General features: G+C 48.2%; 1 protein-coding gene across 16 annotated transcripts in view; it reads left to right on the top strand.

The window, feature by feature from the left end:
* CCDC88A (coiled-coil domain containing 88A) overlaps positions 1-26,727 on the top strand; it is a 410,515-nt gene that overhangs the window by 106,725 nt on the left and 277,063 nt on the right. For all 16 annotated transcript variants that reach the window (XM_065590781.1, XM_065590785.1, XM_065590783.1 and 13 more), the window contains one exon: positions 4,435-4,493. In XM_065590781.1, coding sequence (XP_065446853.1) covers positions 4,435-4,493 — 59 coding nt within the window. The remainder of the gene's footprint in view (positions 1-4,434; positions 4,494-26,727) is intronic.

The raw sequence follows: 26,727 nt of genomic DNA, 5'->3' as shown, positions 1-26,727 counted from the left end.
TATCCACAAGGCCATCCTCCAACTGGTCCAAGTGGTCTGGCACACCCCAGCTTCCAGTGCCCCTACTACGAAGTGCGCTGAACGCCGCTACTTCATCTGATTTAAGGGTACAGACTTCCTGTTTACCCATCCACCACCCAATTCACTTGTGATCCATGCAGCGACTGAACGCTCCCGCCAGCAACACCTCAAGGCCACCCCCACCCCACGGGCGGCGGAACTGGGGGGGGGAAGGGGCAAAGCCGGTTGCTGGAGCCCAGGCAGCTGTGGGGAGCTGCGGACCCTCCATCTGCCCAGAGTGGGGGGGCCCAAGAGCAGCCCCCAGATCGTGTCCCCTCCCTCGGGACCCCCCACCCAAGGCAGGTGGTGGGTCTGTGGCTCCCCACTGTTGCCTGGGCTGCTCTAACCATAGCCCAGCTTCAAAGCCTCGCTCTCCAGCTGGAGCTGGGTCGGCATAAGAGACATACTGGCAGCTGTGGGGAGCCCTGGACCCTTCACCTGTCCTGGGTGGGGAATGGGTCAGGGGCTGCTGTCGGGTCCCCCTATCCCTGGCAGGTGGAGGAGCCCGAACTCTCCGGTCCTGCTCCGGCTTCTGGCTTGGCCGGGAGCAGGCTTTCAGGAGAATGAGGAGGGGCAGGGTGGCGAAGAAATTGGACCTTCTGGGGTGCAAAGTTTATTCCTCTGTGGGCCTCCAGTTCTGCATTGCCACTTACTAGGCCTTTTTGGCAAAATACAATTTCCTTTCCTTACCTGAAGCTGGTGGAATTTCAGGCTTTCCTCCTGGCGGAGAAACGGCAAGATTTCCAGATGTTGCTGGACGAGGGTGACCTGGTTGCCAAGGTGGCTTTCTAAGCTGCAGTTGACGCCGCTGACACTGCGTCCCACACTCTAGTGACCGGTGTCATGCTCCACCAGGATTCCTAGCTCCAATTCTCTAGCTTCCCTACGTAAGTCCAGACCAATCTTGAGGACCTTCCCTTTGACAACCAAAAACTCCTTAGCGACAAGACAGACAAATTCCTCCACTCTTTCAAGGATTCCCATGCCACTTTGCGGTCGCTTGGTATTTACCCCGGCCATGACCCACAGGCAACAAAGATTGTTTCCGTGCCACCTACTAGCCTTACTTTCAATGTCCCTGGGAGCCATCTCACCATGGTCCGCACATCCAATGACCCTGCTATTTCGCCTCTGCCACTTCTGCTGACTCGGCTCCCTCACACGGTCTGTCCAAACAGCTCTTTTGACTCTTCCCTTGAGACCTGCGAACCTCCTCCTACCTCTCCCACAGTGACCCAGATTGTCTTTGTGGGCCATCTTGCCCGGCTCGCCCACAACTGGGGCAAGATTACCACCTATTGATGGGTGATGGACATCATCCATCGGGGTACTTGATAGAGTTCCTCTGGTTTTCCCTCGTCGTCCACCCCTTGGTGGCCATGGGAATCCTTCCCACCACACCCTACTCCAGAAGGGCACCATAGAATTAGTTCCTCGCCATTACTGTAGCTGTGGGTTCTATTCCCCCTATTTCCTTGTGCTGAAGAAGGGGGGTGGCTGTCGTCCACTTCTGGACCTCCAGTTGCTGAACACGGTCACGCTTCCTCTCATTCGCCCATCCCTCTGTCCTCGAACCTGGTTCATGGCTCTCGATATGAAGGATGCCTATTTCCATGTTGACATCCACCCAGCTCATCGAAAGTTCCTCTGTTTCACAGTGGGACATTCTCGTTACCAGTTTCGGGTCCTTCCCTTTGGTATTACCACTGCTCCCTGGGTGTTTGAAAAGATCTTTGCTGTCATCGCAGCCCACATGCGTTGTCTTGGCCACTCCATGTTTCCTGGACGATTGGCTCCTTGTTGTGCCGTCATGCACCCATCTCCTCTCCACTATCCAGACCCTCCGTGCTCTCTTTGCCGGCCTGGGCATCTGTATCAGCAAGGTCAAGTCAGTTCTCGTCCCCACCCGTATGCTCATGTTTATCAGGGCATGTCTGTATTTTCTTGTGGGCCGAGCCTTCCTCCCGACAGACCGTTTTGCTACCCTCACCTTTTTCATAGCGCAGCTACTCTCAAACAGCATATGCGTATCTGCCAGTGCCTTTCCCTCCTGGGCCACATGGTGGCCTGCATCGCCATAACACCTGCATGTGCGCTGCCTACAACTGTGGCTCCGGTCGATCTGCAGGCTGCAGTTGGACCACTTGGGCAAGCTGGTCTTGCTTTCCACCCCCGTTCCTCCATCCTGGCTTCCCTCACATGGTGGACCAACCCATCCAAAGTCTTGGCCAGCACTCTGTTCGCTCCTCCCACTGCCCACACCACACTTACCATGGATGCCTCCCTCGCTGGGTGAGACATCATTTGGAGGGCCATATGGCACAGGGCCACTGGATTCTGCAAGAGGTGTGGATGTACATCAACATGCTGGAATTGTGGGCTGCCCGCCTTTCCTGTTGGGTGTTCCTTCCCCTCATCAGATCCCGGTATATTCAGTTGCTGTCCGACAACAAGACAGCAGTTGTGTATATTAACAAGCAGGGAAGTGCCTGGTCCTCCTCCCTCTGTGCAGAGGCCATACTCCTCTAGAACTGGTGCCTCAGGCATGGGTTCACCCTCCACGCCATGCATCTCCTAGGCACCAGCAACTCTCTGGTGGATCTCTTCACCCAGGTGTAAGGTTGCCTGTGGCACTCCAACCCAAAGCTGCTCCTTCTTATGGCTTGGTATTTGGATGGGGTTCGTGTGTAGGCAGAGCATGTTCCATACCCATGCACAACATCCTCACACACAGCAGACAGCAGTCTACCAGAGCCTGCTACCAAGCAAAATGGCGACATTTCACCGCCTGGGTGCACCGCCACCACTACCCTCTGGACTACGTCTCCATTCCCATCCTCCTGGAGTACCTTCTCCACCTTAAGATGTTGGGCCATGCCCCCTCTGCCGTCTGTGTCCACCTGGTGGTGCTGAGTGCCTCTGTCCTCCCCCATGGACAGCTCCTTGGTCTTCACTCACCCAACCACCACCATCTTCCTGCATGGCATACTCAATGCCTTCCCGTCGGTGTGGAATTCTACCCACTTTTTGGACCTGAATCTCATCCTCTCTGCCCTCACTAAGCTGCCCTTTGAACCTCTCGCAACTTGCTCTCTTGCCCACCTCTCTATGAAGGTGATCTTCTTAGTGGCCATCACCTTGGCAAGATAGGTTAGCAAGCTGGAGGCCATGATGGCCGACCCACCCTTTACTGTCTTCCAAAAGACAAAGTCTCCCTGTGCCTTGCACCCCAAATTTCTCCGCAAGGTGGCCTCTCCGATCTACTTCAACCAGTGCATCCACTTTCCGATCTTCTACCCCAAACCACACATCTCCCCGAGAGTGAAAACGTTGCATTCTCTCAATGTCCGTCAGGCACTGGCCTTTTATCTCCAGCGGACCCACATCTTCTGTGTCCGCCCAGGCTCTTCCTCACCATCACAGAACACTGCTGGGGCCATGCCCTCTCCTCCCAGTACCCTCTCTCACGTTCCTCTGCCTCCAGGAGTCAATGGCCCACTCCACGCGGGTGCGTTCTGCCACGTCTGCCTTCCTCGTGGACATGCCATGGCAGGACATTTGTAAAGCGGACACATGGACCTCTGTCCATGCTTTTACCACTCGCTATGCCATCACTGCGGCAGCGGTGATGGATGCAGCAGTCGGCTGTGCCATCCTACAGACTAACTTCTTGTGAGTCCTTCCATCCATCTCCATGCTGAACACTGTTCTCTACTCACCCATGTCTGGAATCCATATAGGGACCATCACTTGAAGAAGAGGAGGTTACTTATTGTAATTGAAGGTTCTTCAAGATGTGTGGTCTGTCCCTATTTGGATTCCAATACCCGCCTTCCATCCCCTCTTCTGCGGGCTCCATTGCATGCTGGTAAAAGGGACCTGTAATGGTGTTGACCCGCACAGCCTCTTAAAGCCTCAGACACACTACATGGCCGATGCATGTGCGGATCAACGGACACTACTACAAACAGTTTTGGCACGTGGTATGCGTTCGCAGACATGTCTGGAATCCAAATAGGGACCACAGATCTCAAAGGACCTCACATCTCAAAAGACCTCCAGTTACAGTAAGTAACCTCCTCTTATTTTTTAAACTACTTGTGAGTAATAAAGTGTGTGTGTGTGTGTGTGTGTGTGTGTGTGCTGAAAGTTACTTTTTTAAAAGACAAAGGAACAAGGAGCTGAAAGCTTTGACATACATTCCCGCATCATATTTGTTATTATTCTGAACTAAGCCAAAATGTTCAATTGTATAAAAATAACGTTGATAAATAAAATGTGCAATTTAGTAAAAGAGCTTTTCATAAAGAAAGATCAGATTTGAAATCATATCTGAACAGTTACTTGCACCCACAATAATTTATTTTATTTTAGAGCCAGGAACTGAAGAAATTAAAAAACTACTTTTACTCTTACTTGGCTGCGCAGTTCAGGTAAGTTTTTAAATATGTTTCTTTACATGCTATTTTATTATATTACACATTTTTAATGGTTGTTTCCTGATGCAAACATATCCTCTCCCCTCAATTTGTTTTTTAATACAGCATTAACTCAAATCAGGAAATTCCAACTGTTTTAAGGTTGCTTTAACAATATTAAGGTGGTGACATTGCAAATTCTGTATGTTTTATGGTATAAATAAATAACAAAGTATCTTTGTCTTAATGTATCATGGTTTACATTTAGTAAGACAAATTGGAATGCTTAATATGACACACAAACAGCATGAATGAGTTAATATTGTTGGAGCAACCTTAATTTTTAGCATTTCTCGTTGTTTTATTAATGTTAATTTGTTTTATTTAGTTTTCTTGGTGTTCTAAAGTAAAAAGTGCATTATATTTCCCCCTTTCATAAAATCGGTTTAAGAGGGTGCTTCAAACTACCAAAGAATGATTTTACTTTAGAAGAAAAAGCGTTGTAAAGTATTCTTTTAAAAGAAAAAAGAACAGGAGTACTTGCCCACGAAAGCTTATGCTCTAATAAATTTGTTAGTCTCTAAGGTGCCACAAGTACTCCTGTTCTTTTTGCGGATACAGACTAACACGGCTGCTACTCTGAAACCTTTTAAAAGAAAATATTTGCATCTAGGCTGCCTATTTGTGTGCTTGATTTTAGTTCAGTTCAAATTAAATAACTGAACTCCCTTATGCATTCCCTATAATCAAAATTTTAATGCAAATCATAGAAAGTGTGTATCTCTAACAATCTTAGGGCCAAATTATGAACCCTTTAATCCTATTGATAAATATTTACTTACACAAGTAATCCCATTAGAACATAAGAACGACCATACTGGGTCAGATCAAAGGTCCATCTGCTTCAGTGGGAATGAACAGAACAGTTAATCATCATTCCCAGCTTCTGGCAAATCGAGACTAGGGACATGATCCCTTCCCATCCTGGCTAATAACCACTGATAGACCTATTCTCCATGAATTTGTCTAATTGACTTCAATGGGAGTACTTACATGAGTAATTGCTCACCAATAGGAATAAGACATTCAGAGTGGTGGCCTTAAATAAATAATAGAAATGAAACTGACCTTTAATGTGCACATTAGAATTACAGGTAAGGTCTGGGTTTACCCAACTGGTGTGGATATGACAGGACATTGACTGGCAAAGTATAAAATAATGAGCAAAATAAGATGTAGGTGAAATTCTGTTGTACATTTAAGATATAATAGTAATGGAATAACACATTTTCATAGGATAACAGTCACTTGATGTTTCTTTTGATCACTATGAAATAAGGCCCAGCTTTTCACCCTGGCTCTAACCAGGCCTCTATTTTGGCATTGTAAACCACAAATCAGGATTGGGGCCTTAAAATTGTCAATTATCTTTGATGCATGTGCTAAATTGTGCTCATACAGTAACTCCTTGCTTAACGTTGTAGTTATGTTCCTGAAAAATGCTACTTTAAGTGAAACAATGTTAAGCGAATCCAATTTCCCCATAAGAATTAATGTAAATGGAGGGTTAGGTTCCAGGGACAATTTTTTCGCCAGACAAGACTATTTTTTTTTATATATAGATACACATACACACACACAGTATAAGTTTTAAACAAACAATTTAATACTGTACACAGCAATGATGATTGTGAAGCTTGGTTGAGGTGGTGAAGTCAGGGTGGGATATTTCCCAGGGAATGCCTTACTGCTAAACGATGAACTAGCACTCGGCTGAGCCCTCAAGGGTTAACACATTGTTGTTAATGTAGCCTCACACTCTATAAGGCAGCAGGAATGGAGGGAAGGAAGACAACATGGCAGAGAGAGACAGAGACACACTGTGTGTGTGTGTGTGTGTGTGTGTGTGTGTGTGTGTGTGAGAGAGAGAGAGAGAGAGACGCGCATTGCCCCTTTAAGTACGCTGACCCTATTCTAACTACACTGCCTTTCTAAGTAGATCAGAAATTTGAGACAGCAGCTGCTGCCAGCAAGCTCCCTCCATTCTGAGCCCGTCCTGTCCCCTTCCCCCCCATCCCCGTGGAGATGGGGGAGCGGGAGCAGGAGTGGGGCAAGGGGAGATCCTGACATTATCCCTCCCCCCCCCGCCCCCAGCAAGCAGGAGTCTCCCTGGAGCAGCTCCAAGGCAAAGGGCAGGAGCAGCACTTGGCAGTGGGGGGAGGGACAGCTGAACTACCCGGCAATTGATAGCCTGCTGGGCAGCTGCCACACAGGGAACTAAGGGGAGCCAGGGAGCTGATATGGGGCGGGGGACGCTGCTGGTCCATTCTGGTTCCAAGCCCCCACCAGCTAGCTCCAACGGGCTGCTCTTTCTGCAAGCAGTGGACAAAGCAGGCGGCTGCCAAACAGCGTTATAAGGGAACATTGCACAACTTTAAACAAGCATGTTCTCTAATTGATCAGCAACATAACAACGAAACGACATTAATCGGGATGAATTTAAGTGAGGAGTTACTGTAATTATTTGTACCTGCATAAATAAAGGCTAGGGTTTGAAAGTCTGACATGAACTGTAAAGGTAAAGCTGAACTAAATTAATATCATTTAATTATCTGGTACAAATATCGTAGTATCAAGGTGAATCTGAGATAGTCATTTTCAGTTTAGGAGACATGGATCATATGATGATGATCTGTAATACATTTTTATTAGGGATATCAAGCGATTAAAAAAATGAATTGTGATTAATGGTACAATTGATCATACTGTGAAATAGTAATAGAATACCATTTATTTAAATATTTTTGAATGTTTTCTACATTTTCAAATATATTGATTTCAATTGCAACACAGAATACAAAATGGACAGTGCTCACTTTATATTTATTTTTGATTACAAATATTTGAACTTTAAAAAAACAAAAGAAATAGTACTTTTCAATTTCCCCTTTACAACTACTGTAATGCAATCTCTTTATCATGAAAGTTGAACTTACAAATGTAGAATTATGTACAAAAAACCTGCATTCAAAAAGAAAAAAATATAAATCTTTAAAGTCTACAAGTCTACTCAGTCCTACTTCTTGTTCAGCCAATCACTCAGAGAAACAAGTTTGTTTACATTTGCAGGCGATAATGCCATCCGCTTCTTGTTTATAGTGTCACCTGAAAGTGAGAACAGTCGTTCTCATGGCACTGTTGTAGCCAGCATTGCAAGATATTTACATGCCAGATACTAAAGATTCATATGTCCCTTCATGTTTCAACCACCATTCCAGAGGACATATTTCTATGTTGATGACAGGTTTTGCTCGATAATGATTCAAAACAGTGCAGACCAATGCATGTTCATTTTCATCATCTGAGTCAGATGCCACCAGCAGAAGGTTGATTTTCTTTTTTGGTGGTTCGGGTTCTGTAATTTCTGCATTGGATTGTTGCTCTTTTAAAACTTCTGAAAGCATGCTGTACACCTCATCCCTCTCAGATTTTGGAAGGCACATCAGATTCTTAAACCTTGAGTCGACAGCTGTATCTATCCTTAGAAATCTCATGTTGGTATCTTCTTTGCAATTTCTTATATCTGCAGTGAAAGTGTTCTTAAAATGAACAACATAGAATCATAGAAGATTAGGGTTGGAAGAGACCTAAGGAGGTCATCTAGTCCAACCCCCTGCTCAAAGCAGGACCAACCCCAACTAAATCATCCCAGCCAGGGTTTTGTCAACCTGGGCCTTAAAAACCTCTCCCTTGGTAACCCATTCCAGTGCTTCACCACCCTCCTATTGAAATAGTTTTTCCTAATATCCAACCTAGACCTCCCCCATTGCAACTTGAGACCATTGCTCCTTGTTCTGTCATCTGCCACCACTGAGAACAGCTTAGCTTCATCCTCTTTGGAACCCCCTTCAAATAGTTGAAGGCTACTATCAAATCCCCCCTCATTCTTCTCTTTTGCAGACTAAATAAGCCCATTTCTCTTAGCCTCTTCTCATAAGTCATGTGCCCCAGTCCCCTAATCATTTTCGTTGCTTTCCGCTGGACTCTCTCCAATTTATAAACATCCTTTCTGTAGTGTGAGGCCCCAAAACTGGATGCAATACTCCAGATGTGGCCTCACCAGTGCCGAATAGAGGGCAATAATCACTTCCCTCAATCTGCTGGCAATGCTCCTACTAAAGCAGCCCAATATGCCGTTAGCCTTCTTGGCAACAAGGGCACACTGTTGACTCATATCCCACTTCTTGTCCACTATAATCCCCAGATCCTTTTCTGCAGACACAACATGTGTTGAGTCATCATCCAAGACTGCTATAACATGAAATACATGGCAGAATTCAAGTAAAACAGAGCAGGAGGCATACAATTTCCCCCCCCCCCAAGGAATTCAGTCATAAATGTAATTAACAAATGATTTTTTTTTAAAGAGCATCATCAGAATGGAAGCATGTCCTCCGGAATGGTGGCTGAAGCATGAAGGGGCATACAAATGTTTAGCATATCTGGCACGTAAATACCTTGCAATGCTTGCTACAAAAGTGCCATGCTAACCCCTGTTCTCACTTTCAGGTGAGATTGTAAATAAGAAGCGGGAAGCATTATCTCCCATAAATGTAAAGAAACTTGTTTGTCTTAACGGTTGGCTGAACAAGAAGTAGGACCGAGTGGACTTGTAGGCTCTAAAGTTTTACACTGTGTTGTTTTTGAGTGCAGTTATGTAACAAAAACATTCTACATTTGTAAGGTGTACGTTCATGATAAAGAGATTGCAGTACAGTACTTGTTTGAGGTGAATTGAAAAATACCATGTTAGAGGGCTTATTCCTTCACCCTCCCACTTCCCTGGTCCTTCTCGAGTGAACAGAGAACAACAATACCCGAAGTCCGAAGGTGTAACAATTTGATGTTTATTGGGGTGAACTTGCAGCAAGCTTAAATCCAAGTTCCTTTTTCCTTATTTTCGAATCCCAATGTACTTCCTATTTGCCCCTAATTTATATAGTAATATTCTCAGCTATACCTTAACCAATCATTTTACTGAAATTTACCTAACCAATCCTAACATATTGTAACATGATTAGCTAACCAATTATATCCCACCACCTTACTTAGTTTACACCCAGCAAAATGAATTATACAGCAGACAGAAACAATCACAGAACCAGACAGAGACCATGCAAATAAACAATAGCAAAGTGGGAACTATAATGACAAAACAATACAGAAGTGAGGATTTCACAACTACAGCTATAAAGACATAAGGGTTTCCCAACTATGTCTATTGATAAGTGAGTTCTTACCAAACAGAAAACTATCGAACTAAATTTCCTTTTACATCTTCTAGGCTCTTCCCTTTATCTGGAGGTGATAGATCAGATCAGCTTTCTAACAGCCCCAGATTGCCTTGTTTCAGTATGACTGGTTTGAAATGTGTGAGGATGTGACCCTATGATTTCCAGCTTATGGCAGCTCCCACTACTTAGGCAAAGGCCTTAGTTTAAGAACAGGGCCTCAGACTGTCACAGTGAGAGAAGGCCCTTACAAAGGCAGACAGTGATTTTGATTCTTTCTTTTATACCTCTATAACTAACTAAATATATACCTAAAACATATACCTAAATTCTTAAAATATAGGCCTTAACAGACAGTTAATTATCTGTATTACTGATCATCATCATATGATCCATGTCTCCTAATCTGAAAATGACTATCTCAGATTCACCTTGATACTACGATATTTGTACCAGATAATTAACTGTCTGTCTATATCCTAACACTCCACCATCCCCCCCTCCCTTTTTTTTTCCTTTTGGGATCTTCCTGCCCAGGTATCCCTGGAAAAGCATAGGACATATGGCGATACACTTCCTGCTAGGGCCAGGCATCAAGGTGGAAGTTGTGGATATTCCATCTGTCCTACTGCCCCTTCTGTAGTACCGTGCCCTTCACCTTCTCTCATTCAGGCATACCACATATCATAGAATATTAGGGTTGAAAGAGACCTCAGGAGGTCATCTAGTCCAATCCCCTGCTCACAGCAGGACCAACACCAACTAAATCATCCCAGCCAAGGCTTTGTCAAGCCGGGCCTTAAAAACCTCTAAGGATGGAGATTCCACCATCTCCTTAGGTAACCCATTCCAGTGCTTCACCACCCTCCTAGTGAAATAGTGTTTCTTCTTCGAGTGCTTGTTCATGTTGATTCCAATCAGGTGTGTGCACGCGCACGTGTACGTTGGCCGGAAGATGTTTCCCTTAGCAGCTTCCATCGGGTTGGCCTGGGTGCCCCCTGGAGTCGTGCCCTCATGGCACCTAATATATATAGCCCTGCCAACCTGCCACCCCTTCAGTTCCTTCTTACCGCCAGTGACGGTGGCTGGAACTTGCTCTTGCTCAGCAAGTTTCTTCTCTATTCCGTTGTATATAGTTAGTATGTTATTCGTAGTGTTTGAGTTAATAGTTTAGTATAGTGTTGTTGGGGGTTCCCCCCCCCCCCCAGTCTGGCACGAGCGCCGTGGCATGTTGTGGTCCCCAAGCTTCAAGAACTGCATGGCCTGCGCCAAGTGCATTCCAAAAAGTGACCTGCACTCGTCATGTCTTCGATGCCTGGGGGAGACCCCTCAGAAAGATCATTGTAAGATCTGCCGCGAGTTCTGCCCGAGAACACTTAAAGAAAGGAAACAGCGGCTGAAGGTGATCTTCATGGAGACAGCCTTACGCCCCCACTGCGACCCAGGCTCAAGAGACCCGACCCCTACGTCGGCGTCCTCAACACAGAATGCCCTGGCGCTGTCGGCGAGTTCGGCACCGAGGGAGGACTCCTCCAGGGACGCTCGGTACTGCCACGGCTTCTCATGGGGCCCGTCTGACAGTAGGCACTGCTCCCACTCGCTGGTGCCTCAAAAGAAGAAAAAGCCGGACGACTGTTCTCCTCCGGCTAAGCCTCGAGATGTGCGACCCCAGGCGGGCCACTCCTCGGCATCTCCTTCTGGGGCCGTGTCGACTCCTGCCCAAGTGCAGCAGTTGAGTCCGGCCCCACCTCAATCACCGGTGTTTACGCAGCAGCTGCAGCTCCCGTCCATGCTGGAAGCGTACCAGGCTGCTCGAGACGACCTCCACCTGACGGCATCGTTCTCACCTGCCAGGGAAGAACCCTCAGTGCCGACGGAGCCACATCCTCTGGTGCACTCCAAAGGGAAGCTGGCTATGATGTGGAGGTGCTCCCCTTCTCCTTGTCCATTGGTGCTTAACCGCTCCGACAGAGAGCTTTCCCTCTCCCCGAGCTCTTGACATTCAAGACATCAAGGATCGGCTCCTCCGTGATCTTCAGTGTCTGAGACCTCGGAGTCATTGCCCGACTCCTGTCGCTCAAGTAGGAGCAGAAGCCGTAGAGCAAGGTCGGGCAGAGACAGAAGGGAACATCAGGCGTGGCCTTCGCAGTGGCAGAATCCGCCTCAGTGGCCCTTCTGGACCCCCTGGGCTTATCACCAGGGTCAGGGAGGAACCCAGGGCCCACGCTCAGCGGTATCTTCAGTGGCCTCCACCACTTTCGTACCACCTTCCGCTGTGCATCTGCTCCTGGCGCCTACGGTCCCGACATCTTTGCCTCTGGCCCCGTCGTCGACTCTGGCACCTTGCTCAGCTCCAATTTCGGCACCGGCCTTCACGGCGTCAACGCACCTGTCTCCCATGCCTGCATCGTTTTTGATGTCGACCTCGATGCAGGCACCTATGGCCCTGGTACCGATGTTGGCATTGGGCCCCTCGACCCTGGCAGCTCATGTGAGCGTGCCAACGCAGCTTCCTCCGGTGAGACTGATGCCGATATTGACGCCTGCTACGATGCCTATGGCCCCGGCACTGTCATCGGCACCACTTCCGCCAATGCTGTCCTGGGAGTTACGTGACCCTTCTGGAGCAGACGGTAGGGAGCTTCCATTATCAACACGATTCCTCCTCCTCATCACTGGACGAAACGTTGGCAAGGACGGCCATAGCTCCTGCATTTGAGGATAACAGAGTCCTACAGTAGTTGCTCTGTAGGACTGCCCAAGGTCTGGGCATCAAGGCCGAGGAGGTGGTAGAGGACACAGATCCCATGGTGGACATCCTAGCACCCTTGGGACCTTCACGGGTAGCGTTGGCCTTCATAAAGACGGTTGTGGACGCAACTAAGACCCTGTGGCAGACACCAGCATCCCTGCCACCCACTGCCAAACGAATGAGCGGTGCTATTTCGTGCCCTCCAGAGGCTTTGAACATCTGTACTCCTACCCGCCTCCGGATTCGCTAGTGGTCGATGCGGCTAACCAGCGGGAGAGACAGGGTTTCCAGGGTCCTTCTCCAAAGAATAGGGATGCTAAACGCCTAGACCTCGTGGGTAGAAAGGTCTACTCCACTGGTGGTTTGCAATTCCATATTGCTAACCAAAAGGCCATTGTGAGCAGGTACTCTTATAACACCTGTGCAGCAATGGCGAAGTTCATGGAGCTCGTCCCTTTGGACTCTCGGTCAGAGTTCACCGCCTTGGTGGAAGAAGGGAAATTGGTCTCCTGGGCTTCATTGCAGGCAGCTTTAGATGCTGCAGACGCTGTCACAAGAGTGATGGTGACAGGGGTGGCTATGCAGCGGTGGGCCTGGTTGCAAGTCTCAGGGTTGCCCTACGAGGTCCAACAAACAATTCAGGACCTCCCGTTTGAAGGTGAGACTCTGTTTTCAGAGAAGACGGACAAATGGGTCCACAGCGTAAAAGATTCCCGAGCTACCCTCAGATCCTTGGGCTTACATACCCCCACCACACAGCAGAGACACTTCCGCCCACAACCTCCTCAAAGGTTCCAGCAGCAGAACTGCCAGGACAATTCTCGGAGGAGGAACCGGAGCAGCAGGAGAAGGCAACACCCCTTCGCTAATCAAGGCCAGCCCAAACCACCCTCTGGCCCTAAACTGGCCTTTTGAAGGTGCAGTCGAGGACAGCGCATAAGATCAGATCAGATCTCTAGTCATCGGTCCAAATTGCCACTTCTTGTAAGCTTCTTTTTTGAGTTTAAGCTCACAAAAGATATCACTGTTAAGCCAAGCTGGTCGCCTGCCATATTTGCTATTCTTTCTGCACTTCGGGATGGTTTGTTCCTGCGCCCTCAATAAGGCTTCTTTAAAATACAGCCAACTCTCCTGGACTCCTTACCCCCTCAGATTAGCCTCCCAGAGGATCCTGCCCATCAGTTCCCTAAGGGAGTCAAAGTCTGCTTTTCTGAAGTTCAAGGTCCATATTTTGCTACTCTCCTTTCTTCCTTTTGTCAGGATCCTGAACTCAACCATCTCATGGTCACTGCTGCCTAGGTTGCCACCCACTTCTACTTCCCCTACCAATTCTTCCCTGTTTGTAATCAGCAGGTCAAGAAGAGCACGGCTCCTAGTCAGTTCCTCCAGCACTTGTACCAGGAAGTTGTCCCCAACACTCTCCAAAATCTTGCTGGATTGTCTGTGCATTTCTGTATTGCTCCCCCAGCATATGTCAGGTTGATTGAAGTTCCCCATTAGAACCAGGGCCTGTGATCTGGAAACTTCGGTTAGTTGTCCGAAGAAAGCCTCGTCTACCTCATCCTTCTGATCTGGTGATCTATAGCACACGCCCACCACAACGTCACCCTTGTTGCTTTTGCCTCTACATTTAACCCAAAGACTCTTAACAGGCTTTTCTCCAGTTTCAAACGGGAGCTCTGAGCCATCGTATCGCACTCTTACATACAATGCAATCCTCCACCTTTCCTCCCATACCTGTCCTTCCTGAACAGTTCCTTGATTGTGCCAGGACTTCCAATTCTTCCTGCTTGTTTCCCAGGCTTCTTGCATTTGTGTACATGCATCTAAGATAACTAGCCGATTGCCCTACTTTCTCAATATGAATCAGGAGGCTTCCCGTCTTGTACTCTCCTCCTTGTGTTTCCTCCCAGTATCCCACTCCCCCACTTACTTCTGGGCTTAGGTCACTATTCCAATTAGTGTTCCAGACTTCCCATTATAGTGGGCTCAAGAAGGTTGGGTCTGGGTTGTCTAATACACTGGGGGGAAGGGGAGGGCTTACTACATTACTTATGGGTTATAATTAGTGGCTGTTCTCTAGGGGGTTGTGCCCCCCTTGATCGTTTCTGTATGCAACGTAACACAAATACAGTTAATACGCCAGCTGTTATGATAATCCATAGCAACACCGAGAGTCCTGACTACTGCATTATCGTCCAATATCCCGGCCACCACAAAAAACCCTGCTTCGCCTCCTTTGATAGGGTTAAAATTTTGTCAGCACCATCCTGGTGTGTGTGTTGTAAGTGTGTCCAACTGTTGGCACTTGCAGCAAGTTGCTCTTGTAATCTTTGTGTACTCTTGTCCATATTGTGTGTCCATTGAATATCCACAGTGAAATTTGGTATTGTCCAAGCCAATTCAACTACTTGGTACTGCATGCGGTAGTAGATGCTGGTTCGATTGTTTACAACGATTAAGTCCACTGATCCATTGGTGCACCATAGTCCAGGTGGCAGTATATAAAAGTTCATAATTTGGTCATATACGGGAAGGATTTTGCCTCCTAGTGTTATATTGCAGGATTGCGTATATTCCCAACAGAATACATTGTACCCCATATACATTACTCCTAAATGCCCCCCCTTTGCAATAGGCCATTGATCCTACTCTTCCATAGGGTTCAAGGGGACCACCTTATTTGCATTTACTTCTCACGGTATCATAGTAACAATTACACAAGAACTCTCCCCATAGGTCTGGGATGTTATTTTCCAGGTAGAAGGGTATGTTTTTGCAATTGTGGATAAATATGGGCTAGCCTCCCAATTTAATACTGAGGGCCATTGTTCTGACCAAACATCTTTCATAATATCCATTAACATTATTAACTGAGCATTTTGAATACCTACACACACTTCTCCCCATGTTAATCTTCTGAAGCCATAATGTCACCAGGTCCCCTGCCCAATGAGTTAACCGCAAGTTTACTGCTGTCCTCCACCCTATGGCAACTGCTGATAGTTCCTGTGCCATTAATTCATTAATTTGTTGTTGAAATTTCACATTTTGGATTACTAATTGTTTGGTTACCCACTCGTCCCCCAGATTCCATGTACCCAGCATAGTATTCCCTGCTGCCCACAATCCCTTTTTCCGATGACGATTCCAGGTGTGTCCCCTCACCCACCAATTGAATTGTTGTTTCAATCCTTTTATGTACATACTACAATTAGAATGAATTTGGTCCACCCACCATTCCTTGGGGTGTACCACCCATATAATAGAGTTACACGTTAAAAGTGCTGGCTGCATCCGCTCCCACAATGGCTCCCATACATTTGCTCATCGGGGAATATTCTCGGCTCCAGGCTGTGGCCACTTTAAATTTGGATTCTTCAACTTGCCATCCATATCACTTGTAGGGTTATATTCTGTAAAATGGTTAACTCATCATACACCCAGTGTCCAAAGGGATTTTACACCCAGTGTAATATGTACATAACAATCACACCTTTGGGGATTATCTTCCATGGAACTACCATTGTGGTTACATATGGTAACATCACACCCTAAATGTGGCACCCTATTTTTCCAAGAAGGTTCATTTGCTCCAGGAAACCAGAGGGTTATATTCTTTGGATCTTCTGTAACAAACCACATAGCTGCGTAACTCTGTTTTCCAATATCGTTAATCGTGGCAGCACCTAGGGAGTACCATGCAATATTTCCTGATAAATTTGATATTCTCCACCAGGTTGGGATTCCCCCATCTACTCCATAAACCATATACTGACACTCCAAAAATTCCTCTTGGAGTATTAGTGGTACATCTTTCTATGGTGAGATTCTCATAGTCTTCATTAGCTTTATTACCACAGGCTGCATGTGTTGCCTCCTTTTGACACTTCACATTGTGGGATCTGAATAGAATTTGTAAATGTTATAATTGTGATTAGCACTAGTAATTGTTCCATCCAGGGCCTGGGAATTTTCATCCTTTTCTCCTTTTTGAATTACCCTGTAATACACACGCAGCAAAATTTACACATCCTCTTTCTCAGTCCCGTTTGTACCTTTTTATTTGTGTGCAGTGAACCCGCTCCTGTCCTTCATTCTCTGTACCCAAAAATAGCAGACTGGGCCCTAATTGGTCAAGAACAAGATAGGGGCCCTTCTGTTTAGGAGCTGGGAATGGATGGTGTTGACCTGAAATTTTGTACATCACTAGATCTCCCGCCATGGGTAGATCACGCTCCCTGGGCAGGTCATACCATGCTTTGACTCTTGCTGCTCCTTGCTTGTCTCACCAGGCCACCACCTGCTGTACCCGTTTTACATGTTTGATTAGAGTTAAAATCCATTGTGTTAAGCCGTGTGTAGTGACTTCCCCAGGTACTTCCCATGAGAGCCTCATATGGAGAAAATCCTGTGCCCTTTGATTCTCAGGCCCTTATTCTCATTAAGACAAAGGGCAGTAACTGTGACCAGTTTTTCCTCCCATTTCCACTCCCTTTCTTAGCTCACTTTTAATGGTGTGGTTCATGTGTTCCACCTTCCCCGCAGCCTGTGAGTGATAAGCAATATGGAAAATGATTCCAGTGAGGGCTGAGAGCTTCCCTAACAGATCTGACCAGAAAGCAGCTCCTTGGTCTGAGTCAATCACCTTTGGGACCCCCCAGCGAGTGAATACCTTGTTTACCAGTATTTCAGCAGTTATCCGGGCAGTTTGATACTTTGTGGGGAAAGCTTCCACCCACCTGCTGAAAGCATCCACTACCATCAACATGAATCAGTTTTTTCTGTGAACTGGTGGTAGGGGTCCTGTGTATTCAATTTGTATTCTTTCCCTATGTCCAAAACAGTGAAAATTCAGAATTGGGGTCCAATATGGGCTAGCATTTCAGGGTACGCTACCACTACTGAGGCTGGTGAATTGGCCAGAGCATTTAGTGCCCTGTAATTCACAGTAAGGCACCACGTACTGTTTGGCTTTCTCACTGGCCACACAGCAGCATTACAAGGGGATGCAACCGCTCTAATCAATCCCCTCTGTTCCAATTCCCCAGTAGTTGCCCCCACCTGTGCCAGTGCCTCCCGAGGAATAGGATATTGTTTCTGTGCGGGAGGGTCCCCTCCCTCTAGCAGTACTTTCATGCTGCCCCTACCACAATCCAGGTTATCCTTAGCCCACACAGGAATGTGTTCCCCACCCTGCCGAGGGTGGTGGGATGGCATGTGCCGCTTTAATGGTCATAGTAACTATCCCCATAGGAATGGTATAGCCCTGACTGCCCTGCGTCTGCCCCATTAAACACACCCAATTGGCTAAGTCCAGTACAAGTGTAAATCTCCTGCCCCCAACAGATTAAACATATAATTACAACCCCACAGAATCTCCCCTCCCCCCAGATTCCTTTGATCTGTCCCTGCCTCAGGGTTAACTGTGTCTCCCCTCCCGTTGCCCCTACAATTGTCTCAGTTCCTTCTGAGGCCCTCCCTTGCCCCCATGTGGTTAAGCTGACGGCTGCCCGGTGTCTATTAAAAAATCCCTCGTGGGACTCCCTTCGATTGCCCCCTGGAGCGTGGGGCGACCAGATGCATCCCGTCCTAAACTGAAAACATGGATAGGACACCTCCCAGGGCGCCCTTAAGTTGCAGCACCCACCTCTGTCCCTCCCGCTGGTTTGCAGGGGGGCCAGGGATCCTGGCACCGAACACGTTCCTGTCTCTAAGCAAAATTGTGTGCCTGACATTTCAGGCAGTCCCAGTCCCAGTCCCAGATGGTGTCATCTGGTAAGATCCTGGGTAGTCAGTTTAGCTTGCAGTGTCTGGATCTGTTGCTCTATAGCTGCCGACTCATTCCTGACTACCTCCCGAAACCTACAACCTCTCCCTCTACATCCTCCCCTCCGGGCTGACCCACCCCTTTCCACCTTGTACTGATCCCCCTGCAGTAATAACATGGACTGGCTCTTCCCCCGATGCATCTGCCTCCACACAGCTGCATGTCCCAGAAACTGGGGTAGCTGATGGGGAGCAAGTTCAGGATGCTGGAATCTTAAATGCCCCATGAACTGCGGATTGCTCAGCTCCAACCATTTCTCCAGTGTGACAGACCCAGACCAGTGGGGTACAGGAGTCTGGTAGAGGGCAAATATACTGGTCACTGGATGAGTAGTTTTCTGTTCTCTGAGTGACCAGAGCAGGGGCTGCACTAGAGTAATCAGAAACCTGCTAGAACCAGTTAAGGCAGGCAGGCTAATTAGGACACCTGGAGCCAATTAAGAAGAAGCTGCTAGAATCAATTAAGGCAGGCTAATCAGGGCACCTGGGTTTTAAAAGAAGCTCACTTGAGTTTGTGGTGAGAGTGTGAGGAGCTGGGAGCAAGAGGCGCAAGGAGCTGAGAGTGAGAGGGGGAGGGTGTGCTGCTGGAGGACTGGGGAGCACAAGCGTTATCAGACACCAGGAGGAAGGTCCTGTGGGGAGAATAAGGAAGGTGTTTGGAGGAGGCCATGGGGAAGTAGCCCAGGGAGTTGTAGCTGTCATGCAATTGTTACAGGAGGCACTATAGACAGCTGCAGTCCACAGGGCCCTGGGCTGGAACCTGGAGTAGAGGGCGGGCCCGGGTTCCCCCCAAACCTCCCAACTGACCTGGACTGTGGGTTCTTCCAGAGGGGAAGGTCTCTGGGCTGTTCCCCAACCCACATGGTGAATCTCTGAGGCAAGAAAATCCACCAATAAGCGCAGGACCCACCAAGATAGAGGAGGAACTTTGTCACACTGGTGTCAGGGGTGGGATCTTGGGGTGCACAGTGCGGCGGAGGAAGGAGGGTGATTTAAAAAAACAAAAAATAACAAAACAAACAAAAAAGGAGAGTTTATTTTTTTTCACCACAATGGATGACGTAGTGCGGGCACTGATACAAGCTATGGTGGCCCAGCAGGAGGCTACCCGTGTCCAGGCAGCTGCCCAACAGGAGGCAGTGCGGCTGCAGCAAGAGACTAATCGCCTGCTGATGGACCAGGCTGCTCAAGACCGAGCTGTGTTGCGGGAACTGGTAAACCAGGTAAAGTCGCTTACAGAGCTGAATTGCGGCCATGATGGGACGCAGCTCATACGGGCCAGCCATTGGCTGCAGAAAATGACACGGGAGGATGATGTAGAGGCATACCTTCTGGCCTTTGAGAGGACAGCCCTACGGGAGGCCTGGCCTCGAGATCAGTGGTCTGGCATCCTTGCCCCATTCCTGTGTGGGGAGGCCCAGAAGGCCTACCATGAACTGCCTGAAGAGGCTGCGGCAGACTACCCGCAGCTGAAAGCAGAGATCCTGGCCAGATCTGGGGTAACGACAGCAGTGCGGGCCCAGCAGTATCACGGTTGAAGGTACCAGGAAGACAAAACCCCGCGGTCCCAATTGTATGACCTCATCCATCTCGCATGAAAGTGGTTGTAAACGGAGTTCCAGAGTCCGGAAGAGATACTAGCGGTTCTGGTCATCGACCGATACATGAGGGGACTACCACCAGACCTTCGTGCCTGGGTAAGCCAGTACGAACCCTCCACCTATGATGAGGTTGTCGCCCTGGTAGAGAGGTGAAGGACAGCTAGGGAGCTGACCCGACCAGTTAAGGAAGAGGCACCCCGGGTTAAACTAGCAGCACCAAGTCCTAAAGTTTGGGTGACTGGGCCACCAGGAGGGCCCAGGTGGAAAAAGAGAGAGGCTGAAGGCCCATCAGAGGCCACAAAGACACGGAGCACTGAGGGAGAAGAGGATCATGATGTTAGACTGTCCAAACCAAGAGACCAGGGAAAGCCTATGGCTCCATACAGATGTTATGCTTGCGGGGAGTGGGGACACATAGCTGCACAGTGTCCCAATGCTGAGGAGCCTATGCAGTATAACCTGGGGAACTGGGCAGATCTATGCTCCCTAATCCACCTTGTGGGGGGTCTCACTAACCCCACATATGTATACCAGACCAGTGAAACTAAATGGGGTAGGGACCACGGCACTGGTTGATTCGGGGAGTGCTATCAAGCTTATCTCAGGGAAGCGTAGTCAGGTGCTGCAGGCTAAACATACGGGGATAACATGTGTCCATGGGACAGTTAGTTACTACCCCACCATCCCAGTAAAAATCGAGATCCAAGGGAACACTACTGAGGTAGCAGCAGGTGTAGTCCCTAAACTCCAATACCCGGTGCTCATAGGGAGGGACTTCCCAGGGTTTGGAAACTTACTCCCAGTAGGGGGATTGGAGAAAGATGGGGACCCTAAAATTGTGAGGCATCCACAGCAGACTGTCAACCCCCAATCTTCTCTGAAATATCCCCAGATTTGTTCTCCACTCCCAGACAGGGTAGAAAGACAAAAAGGAAAAGAAGGGCAGCTAAAGCCTTGGGAACCCGAATACTGACCCAAAGCCAGAGGGTCGCTCTTGTAGGTAGGCCGACCCGCGCAGCTGAAAAGGAGGCCACGCAGGAGGGAGAAGCACCTGAGTCTGACCCCCACCCTAAAGCTTCTGAACCAGTAGAGGTAACAGAGACTGAGCCCCTAGATCTTGGGCAGATTAACCCCGGGAGAGGAAATTTTGGACGGGACCAGGCAGAAGACCCAAGGTCTGACAACATTAGGAAGGAGGTGACTGAAATAGATGGGGTCCCCGTGGAAGGGAAACCCCAGGGACCAGGACCCTATTTCATAATGAAGAAGGGTCTCTTATACCGGGTTGCACCAGTACAGGGGCAGAAGGTACAGCAGATCCTAGTACCTCAAAAACATCAGAACGCTGTATTAAGTCTTGCTCATAGTCACCTTTTTGGGGGGCATTTGGGGGTAGAGAAGACCCTGGCACGAGTCCTACGACTGTTCTTCTGGCCCGGAATACATGAAGAAGTGCGGAGGTACTGTGCCTCCTGCCCGGAGTGTCAGCTGCACAGTCCCCGTCCCCACTTGAGGGCACCTTTAGTACCCCTTCCCATCATAGAGGTCCCCTTCAAGCGAATAGCCATGGACCTAGTGGGACCCCTGGAGAAGACGGCTCAGGGCCACCAATATATACTTGTTGTTTTGGACTATGCTACTCGGTACCCAGAAGCCGTCCCCCTGCGGAACACGGCCTCTAAAACTGTAGCCAAAGAGCTGGTGGGGATCTTTGCCTGAATGGGGCTACCGAAGGAGATATTAACTGACCAAGGAACCCCATTTATGTCGAAGCTAATGAAGGACCTCCGTATGCTGCTCCATATACATGCCCTGAGAACTTCGGTCTACCATCCGCAGACTGACGGGTTAGTAGAAAGGTTTAACCGAACCTTCAAGGCTATGATAAGGAAGGTGGTAAGTTGTGACGGGAAGGATTGGGACACCCTGCTACCCTACCTTACGTTCGCTATCCGGGAGGTACCACAGGCCTCAACTGGGTTTTCCCCCTTCGAGTTATTTTACGGGTGTCACCCCCGTGGCATACTAGATATCGCCAAAGAAATCTGGGAAGAGGAACCCAATGAGGGGAGAAATATAATAGAGCATGTTATGCAGATGCGAGACCAGATAGCCCGGGTTACCCCTATTGTACGGGAATATTTGGAGAAGGCCCAGGATGCCCAGCGAACCCATTACAATCGCCAGGCAAAAGTGCGACAGTTCCAACCAGAGGATCGGGTTATGGTGTTGGTACCCACGGCAGAAAGCAAGCTTCTGGCCCAATGGCAGGGGCCCTATGAGGTGGTTGAACCTGTGAGGGAAGAAGGTGTGGCAGCCAGGATGCAGAAAACAAGAACAGATTTATCATGTTAACCTTCTGAAACCTTGGCATGCACAAGAGGCATGCACAATGGTCCAAAAAGACCTAACCCAGGAAAACAAGCCTTCCAAACAGGCGAGAGTGTCTCCCGATTTAACACCAGACCAGAAGAATGAGGTGTCTGAGATGATCTTCCGGAACCAAGATGTGTTCTCGACAAAACCGGGTCGAACAACCGAGACATATCACCACATCGTCATGAACCCTGGGGCCAGAGTAACAATGAGGCCCTATCGGGTGCCAGCGGCAAAAAGGGAGGAAATAAAAGCAGAAGTAAAAAAAATGCTGGAGTTGGGGATCATCGAAGAATCCCACAGTCAGTGGTCCAGCCCAGTTGTGCTGGTGCCCAAACCTGATGGCACCACAAGATTTTGCAATGACTTCCGGCGACTAAACAAAGTATCCCAGTTCGACGCGCACCCCATACCTCGCATAGATGAGCTAGTGGACCGTCTGGGTAATACCCGGTACTTGACTACCCTAGACTTGACAAAAGGGTACTGGCAGATTCCCCTTGCAGAAGACGCAAAGGAAAAGACTGTGTTCTCTACACCAGAGGGTCTTTTTCAATCTACTGTCCTCCCTTTTGGACTACATGGGGCCCCATCTACCTTCCAGCGCCTCATGGACAAGCTATTACGCCCACATAACAGTTATGTTGCTGCCTACTTGGACGATGTGGTCATTCATACCCCAGACTGGGAAACCCACCTGGAGAAGGTGGAGGCAGTCCTCGATACCTTCAGGCGAGCTGGCCTTACAGCAAACCCTGCCAAGTGCGCTGTAGGGTTTACAGAGGCCAAATATCTTGGCTACATTGTGGGAAAAGGTCTGGTAAAACCCCAAGTGAACAAGTTAGAGGCCATCCAAAATTGTCCCCGACGAAGTCGCAAGAAACCAGTCCGGGCGTTCCTAGGTGTGGTGGAGTATTACCGACGATTTATCCCCAACTTTGCCACAAGGGCAAGCCCCCTGAGAGACCTAGTGAAAGCCCATGGACCTGATCTGGTGAGATGATCTGACGCAGCAGAGGAAGCATTCACAGACCTACAGACTGCCTTCTGCAATAACCCCGTACTGATAGCCCCTGATTTCACCAAGGAGTTTATCCTGCAGACGGATACATCGGAAGTAGGGTTGGGGGCTGTTCTATCACAGATGGTCGGGGAGAAGGAACACCCAATTCTATACCTCAGTCGGAAACTCCTTCCAAGGGAACAAAAATATGTAGTGGTGGAGAGAGAATGCCTCGCTGTAAAATGGGCCATGGAAACATTGCGCTACTACCTGCTCGGGCGCAGATTTGTCCTCGTTACCAACCATGCCCCTCTTCAATGGATGCAGCGGAACAAGGAGAAGAACACAAGGCTGACCAGATGGTTCTTATCCCTCCAGCCTTTCCAGTTCCGTGTGCAACACAGAGCAGGGAGCCGTCATGGCAACGCCGATGGCTTGTCACATGTTCACTGTCTGGCGTCCCAAGCTGCTCAACCCCTTGGCGTTGAGCAGGGGGGAGGGATATGTGACAGACCCAGACCAGTGAGGTACAGGAGTCTGGTAGAGGGCAAATATACTGGTCACTGGATGAGTAGTTTTCTGTTCCCTGAGTGACCAGAGCAGGGGCTGCACTAGAGTAATCAGGAACCTGCTAGAACCAGTTAAGGCAGGCAGGCTAATTAGGACACCTGGAACCAATTAAGAAGAAGCTGCTAGAATCAATTAAGGCAGGCTAATCAAGGCACCTGGGTTTTAAAAAGGAGCTCACTTCAGTTTGTGGTGCGAGTGTGAGGAGCTGGGAGCAAGAAGCGGAAGGAGCTGAGAGTAAGAGGGTGTGCTGCTGGAGGACTGAGAAGCACAAGCGTTATCAGACACCAGGAGAAAGGTCCTGGGGTGAGAATAAGGAAGGTGTTTGGAGGAGGCCATGGGGAAGTAGCCCAGGGAGTTGTAGCTGTCATACAATTGTTACAGGAGGCACTATAGACAGCTTCAGTCCACAGGGCCCTGGGCTGGAACCTGGAGTACAGGGCAGGCCCGGGTTCCCCCCAAACCTCCCAATTGACCTGGACTGTGGGTTCTTCCAGAGGGGAAGGTCTCTGGGCTGTTCCCCAACCCACATGGTGAATCTCTGAGGCAAGAAAATCCACCAATAAGCGCAGGACCCACCAAGATAGAGGAGGAACTTTGTCACACCAGCAATTCCACATTCCCACTAGGTCCTAGTGCCCCTGTCTGGGGTGTCACCCATGGACCCTCCAAGGGACGCACCCAGCACCATGTTTGCGATTAAGTGTATCCCATCCTGTTTCCCCAAGGATTCGCTTCATCTTATTCATCCCCGCAGTCTGAGAGTACACCCCAAACAATTGTTTTGCCACCTGTCTGGGATTAGAAATGGGTGTGCCAGTCCTGCCTCATCGATTCCCAAAAGACTACGCCATATGATCACCTGGACCTCACTAGTTAGACCCTCCATCTCCCTGCCCACCTCCACTAGCCACAGCACAAACTGATCCCAATCATCGTGGGGTACCTTTCCCAAAATGGCCCAGTACTGCCTCCTGGTCTTTCAGGGACAAGAGATGGATTTCTGCCTGTTCTACTACTTGTGGAGCATGGTTCCCCCACCCCGCAACGGGGGCCTTAATTCCTGCCTCCTGCAGTTCCTATAGGGTAATCTCTCTCAGGGGCTGTAACTGTGGATCGCCAGCTTACAATTTCCACTGGCAGTGGTGGGTACAGTGTATTTTCAGGGTAGGGTGGTGGAGGTGTCTCCTTCAGTTCCAGTAGTGGGATGGATGGTTTGGGGTCCCCAAGTTCATTGCCCCCATGTTTACATTGATACAATTCCTCCTCTAAGTCTCCTACTCTCCCCAGCAGTTCATCCCTCTCTCGCCAGATTGCCTCACAAGACTCCTCTGTCCGTACAGTATCTCGTGCCTTCAAATCCGCTACCTCTACCACTAACATGGATTTTTCTGTTAAAATCTGTTGCTGATCCACAGTCCCCTCCGAATCCTTAATGTGTTGGAGGAGATCGGCTTCCCTTTTTACCCAGTATGCCATTCCAGCGCAGAAACCTTATAATACCATTTCCTTTTTCCTACACTCCTTTCCCTTGGGGTCTCCCAAAACCTCCCCCATCTCCTTCTCAATCTCACCTCGGGTGGACCCATGCACCCGGTATGGGCCCTGATTCTTCCTTATCCATTTGTTCAAAAAATCCGTTATCCCTGCTTGCCAGAACCCGCAACCACCATCATGAGTGTTCGCCATACCCCCTCCAAGCAGCTGCATGGACTGTTGGGGAGGGGGATTTACAGGCTGCCACTCACCTATCTGATGCGATGTATCTGAGTCACGGCACCAAGATGTTAGAGGGCTTATTCCTTCACCTTCCCACTTCCCTGGTTCTTCTCGCATGAACAGAGAGCAACAATACCCGAAGTCCGAAGGTGCAAACAATTCGATGTTTATTGGGGTGAACTTGAAGCAAGCTTTTGTACGCTTTCCAGCTTATGGCTGCTCCCACTGCTTAGCCAAAGGCCTTAGCGTAGGAACAGGGTCTCAGACTGTCACAGTGAGAGAAGGCCCTTACACAGGCAGACAGTGATTTTGATTCTTTCTTTTATACCTCTATAACTAGCTAAATGATAAACATATACCTAAATTCCTAAAGTATACGCCTTTACAGACAGGCCTGAAAATCTATATCCTAACATATTATTTCTTTTGTTTATTGTTTTTATAGTGCAAATATTTGTGATAAAAAATAATATTAAGTGAGCACTGTACACTTTGTATTCTGTGTTGTAATTGAAGTCAATATATTTGAAAATGTAGAAAAACATCAAAATTATTTAATACATTTCAATTGGGATTCTATTGTTTAACAATGCGATTAAAACTGTGATGAATCGTGATTAATTTTTTTTATTAATTGTGTGAGTTAACTGCGATTAATCGACAGCCCTAAATTTTATGTTTATTATACCAAAAGGCTAGTGTAGACTGAATTTAGCCTGAGAGGGCTCAGTTGAGTAAAATTTATTCACTGTGGCCCCGATCCATCAATGACTTGTGCACCTGCTGATCTGTATGTATATGGTTAGTTGCACTATTCATGTGCATATAAATCTTTCTTCAACTTTGCTGATCCCCCTCAATCAGATTAAATTAAATCTACGCTGACCTAGTGAAAATAAAATTATTAGAAAACATCATCACATGATCCATGTCTCCTGATCTGAAAATACCTTAACTTCAATGGGACTACTAGTCTATGTAAAGCTAAAATGGTATCTAAGTCTTTTTGTCAGGATCAGGGCCCATAACATGATTAGCTTGCAACAATCTTATTTGATTAAAGATAATACCTATGATAGCTCATTAAATTAGTGACCAGTTTATCCATGAA

Source organism: Chrysemys picta, chromosome 3, assembly GCF_011386835.1.
Source record: "Chrysemys picta bellii isolate R12L10 chromosome 3, ASM1138683v2, whole genome shotgun sequence".
NCBI classification, from domain to species: Eukaryota; Metazoa; Chordata; order Testudines; family Emydidae; genus Chrysemys; species Chrysemys picta.
This window is presented reverse-complemented; position numbering and strand designations above follow the sequence as displayed.